Source organism: Spinacia oleracea, chromosome 3 (genome assembly GCF_020520425.1).
Source record: "Spinacia oleracea cultivar Varoflay chromosome 3, BTI_SOV_V1, whole genome shotgun sequence".
Classification (NCBI taxonomy): Eukaryota; Viridiplantae; Streptophyta; class Magnoliopsida; order Caryophyllales; family Amaranthaceae; genus Spinacia; species Spinacia oleracea.
This window is the reverse complement of record NC_079489.1, coordinates 94417612-94421310: the sequence shown is the minus strand read 5'-3', so window position 1 is coordinate 94421310 and position 3699 is coordinate 94417612. Positions and strand designations below refer to the sequence as shown.

The 3699-nt window shown below is 30.0% G+C and overlaps 2 protein-coding genes across 5 annotated transcripts; both read left to right on the top strand.

Annotated features, from left to right (window-relative positions):
- Positions 1-366: 366 nt before the first annotated feature.
- On the top strand, positions 367-3498 carry LOC110777624 (replication protein A 70 kDa DNA-binding subunit B-like). Of its 4 annotated transcripts, none has more exons than XM_056840584.1 (11): positions 367-892; positions 1024-1269; positions 1361-1457; positions 1538-1661; positions 1768-1850; positions 1945-2077; positions 2234-2394; positions 2494-2614; positions 2736-2915; positions 3007-3069; positions 3155-3498. In XM_056840584.1, the coding sequence occupies exons 6-11, from the start codon at positions 2027-2029 to the stop codon at positions 3320-3322; spliced, it is 744 nt and encodes a 247-aa protein (XP_056696562.1). In that variant the 5' UTR covers positions 367-892; positions 1024-1269; positions 1361-1457; positions 1538-1661; positions 1768-1850; positions 1945-2026; the 3' UTR covers positions 3323-3498. The 4 variants fall into 4 exon arrangements, with proteins under 4 accessions (XP_056696562.1, XP_056696560.1, XP_056696563.1 ...); XM_056840582.1 differs by having other exon boundaries at positions 1024-1291; XM_056840585.1 differs by lacking the exon at positions 1024-1269 and having other exon boundaries at positions 367-567.
- On the top strand, positions 749-1854 carry LOC130469885 (uncharacterized). Its single transcript, XM_056839402.1, has 5 exons — positions 749-892; positions 1024-1291; positions 1361-1431; positions 1538-1675; positions 1768-1854. The coding sequence occupies exons 1-5, from the start codon at positions 749-751 to the stop codon at positions 1852-1854; spliced, it is 708 nt and encodes a 235-aa protein (XP_056695380.1).
- Positions 3499-3699: the final 201 nt, after the last annotated feature.

Genomic DNA, 3699 nt, shown 5'->3' with positions numbered 1-3699 from the left:
AAACTTCCAGGAAAAAAAGGCTACGAAATTTTATTATTTTTTTTTAATAAAGCAACAAATATTTCACAAAACAATAATATCTCCCAATCTAATGTTTAACTTTCCAAAAAAAAAAAAAAAAACGGCTGAGAAAAATGTTAAAAAAATAATTAAAGAAACAAATATTTTGTAACAAGATAATATCACGCATCAAATAACAAAACTTCCAGAAAAAATAAACAGTCCAATCTTACATCCCTACTCTCCTATTTTTTAGGCTATTACAAAGGAAACACAAAAAACTTAATATTAATTTTACAGATTTGTTTAACCGTATAAAAAAGAAGGTTAATATTCTATTTCACATGCCTATTATTCTATATTTTAGGCTATAATAATGGGAACCACCAAGAACATAATATTAATCTTATTATATTTTAACGATTACACTCATTCCATTCCAAACGAAAATTTAAAATATCTATGAAATCTTCAGCTGCGTATATTTATGTCAGCATCAAATATTTTGGAGATGGAACATATACGACATCTTTGCTTTTTTTCAATTCACCTTCTGCAATATATAAGGTATGAAATATTAGAGGTTTATTATAACATATATTTAATCATAATACACCACCAAGCAAACAATATATTCCATAATATAATAATCTACAAAAATAGGACATTATGGCCCTATATAAATGAATTACAGCTTCGGGTTAAATGATCAGTTTCTACGTAACTATTATCTATTATTCTAAAGATCATGGCATTCACCATGATAAAAGATATCACTCCCCTAAAAGAATCATGGAGATTGAAGGTGAGGATTGTAAGGTTTTGGGAACAACTGGATTTCAAAGACCATACTGTAATCGGCACTCATGAATTAATATTGGTGGATGAGAAGGTAACTTCGTGATTCTGAAATTTAATATTTTGTTTGTTTTCTTATTGTTGTCGATTTTTTTAATTTGTTTGTGTAAATTATTATTGTTAAAATCTTTAATAATAGCTAATCATTTACTATATTACATACAGGGCTCCAAAATACAAGCAACCATAAACAAACATCTGTTTGACAATTATAAGAATCTTGTGAAAGAGGGCGCGACCCGTATTATCTCTAATTTTTTGGTAAAAAAAACAGGTGGTCAACATAGGGCTACTAGCCATGACTACAAAATCGTTTTCTTTTACAAAACGAATGTCAGGGAGTGTGAAAATGTACAACTTTCACTACATGGATTTGACTTTGTGCCCTTCGACAAGATGCTTAAAAAGGAGGTCAATGATGTATTTTTAGTAGGTATGATATAGAGTATTTTTTGAATTTAGTTTATATGTTAACAATGTATTCTTTTTTATCCAATGATAGATGTTATTGGAGAATGCACTGCAATGAGCGACAAAATTGACACTTCAACCAATGGAACACCAAATTACAAAGTGATGTTCGAGTTAGAAGATTTAAAGTATGGATTGTTTGTGTCTTATTAATTCTGAGAATAGATGTGTATTTTAATTATATTCTAATTTTGTTGTGTTTTTATAGCAAAAATACAATAAGTGGTACTGTATGGGGAAATATGCTGAACAAATGTCTGAGTACAAAAAAGAGGGTATCCAAGGACGTCCTATTATTATACTACAATTCGCTAAAATAAAGATATGGAGAGGTAATACTATACATGTCTGTTCACATCTTGACAATTATTACATGGTGTATGATAAAATTCAATTCGTATTATAATAATTATTATTGTTGGTTATATCATGTACTAGATCAAGTTACTTTGTAATTCACTCTTTGCGACCAAGATATTCATCAATGAGGACATCTCAGAAGTGAATGATTATAAGGAAAGGTAATATCTCAACCTGTGTATTTATGGTTCTTTAATGACATATGAATGATTTGTGTGGCAGAAGTTTTATTTGTACCAATATTTTGTTTTATAGCATCACCGATGGGGATGTTTCTCGCTTGCTGGGTATCACTCATTTGTCAAGCCAGAATTCACATTCCATAGAAGACGAGTTTATGAAATTGTCTGAACGTAAGCAATTAGATGAGATACCCGATACTAATAAGGTATTGTGTAGATATAACATTTAATAATTGATTTATTACTGTCTCAACCAATTGTGGATTTTAATGGTTGATATATGTTGAAAGTGAAAGATATTATGGATTTTCTAATAATTTATTGAATTTTCTAATAACTTTGATATAAATTATATATTGTAGGAATGCTTTTGTGCCACTGTTGCCACAATTGTGGGTTTTGAAAAGGATACCAACTGGTATTATAACTCGTGCAAAAGTTGTAACAAAAAGGTTGACTATGAAGGTGGTGGGAGATATTGGTGCATAAAATGTGATTCACATGTTAAATCTGCGTCACCAAGGTACATTTCGCCATATCTATATAACTAAAATATTATAGGATCATTTAATAAAACCAAGAATATTCACCATATTACTTTATATATATAAAAAAATGCTAGGTGCAAGGTGACTGTATCAGTTGAGGATGACAGTGGATCAGCAAGTTTTGTCATGTTTGATCGGGAGGTTTTTCAGGTTATACAGATATCGGCAATGGACTTGAAAGATAATTTATTGAAGGTATACAACTATTGATCCTTAATAATATTACTGGTAAAAGTAACATGAAAAAAGTTTATTTTCTTATGTGTCATAATCATCATACATTGTGTATTTATATCAATTATATTTATGATTATAGGATGGTAAGGGTGATTCATTTCCAGAGGAACTACAGATGCTTTTGGAAAGAAATTTTTTATTTAGAATTCAAATCTCTAAATACAATCTTGATCAAGATTGGGATAAGTTCACTGTAGTAAGGCTAAGTGATGATGAAGACTTGATAAAAAAGTTCTTGGATGTGAATGAGGTGGCACAAGTAAGTATTGATCAAGTTTCTCACATTGAAATTCTTAATAAGAATAAACTGTCAGATATAATATTTATGTTTATTTTTATTCCTTTGACAGGATAATGATGTGGAGATTGAATCTACTAATAATACGAATACACCTTCAACTGAGAAAAAGAAGGTTTGTATATATCAATCCCTAAAGTTGATATCTACGTTTTAAATACTTATTATATAATATAACGATTTATGTTTACTAATTGTAGGACCCCACACCTGTTATATGTAATAGTGAAGACTTTATTGAGGGCACTATCACACCACAAAAACGACCTCTTGAGGAAGCTACGAGTGATGGGAACGTTGGTGAAACAAGTTCGGTGCAAAGATCTACTAACAGAAAGAAGGTTGTGATCAAGATGGAGAAGAAATAAGCAATGGGTTATGGGGCAGGCGTTTTGTTTTTCCTTTAGTAATACAGTTTACTTCAAAACGTGTGTTTTAAGACCTCTCGGGGTTATAGTATTTTCAATCTAGAATCTATTTGGTTCAAATATTAGTTTCATTATGACATTAGTCTAATTAATATTTATATTTGGAAGTGATCATATTTTTCTACGTTTATATAACATCATATTCCTCCCAATCATATATAACATCATATTCATTCCAATCAGATATATTACACAGATTGAATGTAATTTAGTTACCTTGGTTTTTAACTTTAACCCGTTGTCCATTTATTCAAAGAGTTGAACCATCCACGGCTTTAATGCTTCCCTTGAAAGGTTCATGTGTTGAGTGACTCTGA

Coding starts and splice junctions, on each gene's coding strand:
- LOC130469885 (XM_056839402.1), top strand. CDS start 749: ATGGCATTCACCATGATAAAAGATATCACTCCCCTAAAAGAATCATGG. Junction 893..1,023: donor TAATATTGGTGGATGAGAAG/GTAACTTCGTGA, acceptor TATTACATACAG/GGCTCCAAAATACAAGCAAC. Junction 1,676..1,767: donor GGAGAGGTAATACTATACAT/GTCTGTTCACAT, acceptor ATCATGTACTAG/ATCAAGTTACTTTGTAATTC.
- LOC110777624 (XM_056840585.1), top strand. CDS start 2,027: ATGAAATTGTCTGAACGTAAGCAATTAGATGAGATACCCGATACTAAT. Junction 2,078..2,233: donor AGATACCCGATACTAATAAG/GTATTGTGTAGA, acceptor TATATATTGTAG/GAATGCTTTTGTGCCACTGT. Junction 3,070..3,154: donor CTTCAACTGAGAAAAAGAAG/GTTTGTATATAT, acceptor TACTAATTGTAG/GACCCCACACCTGTTATATG.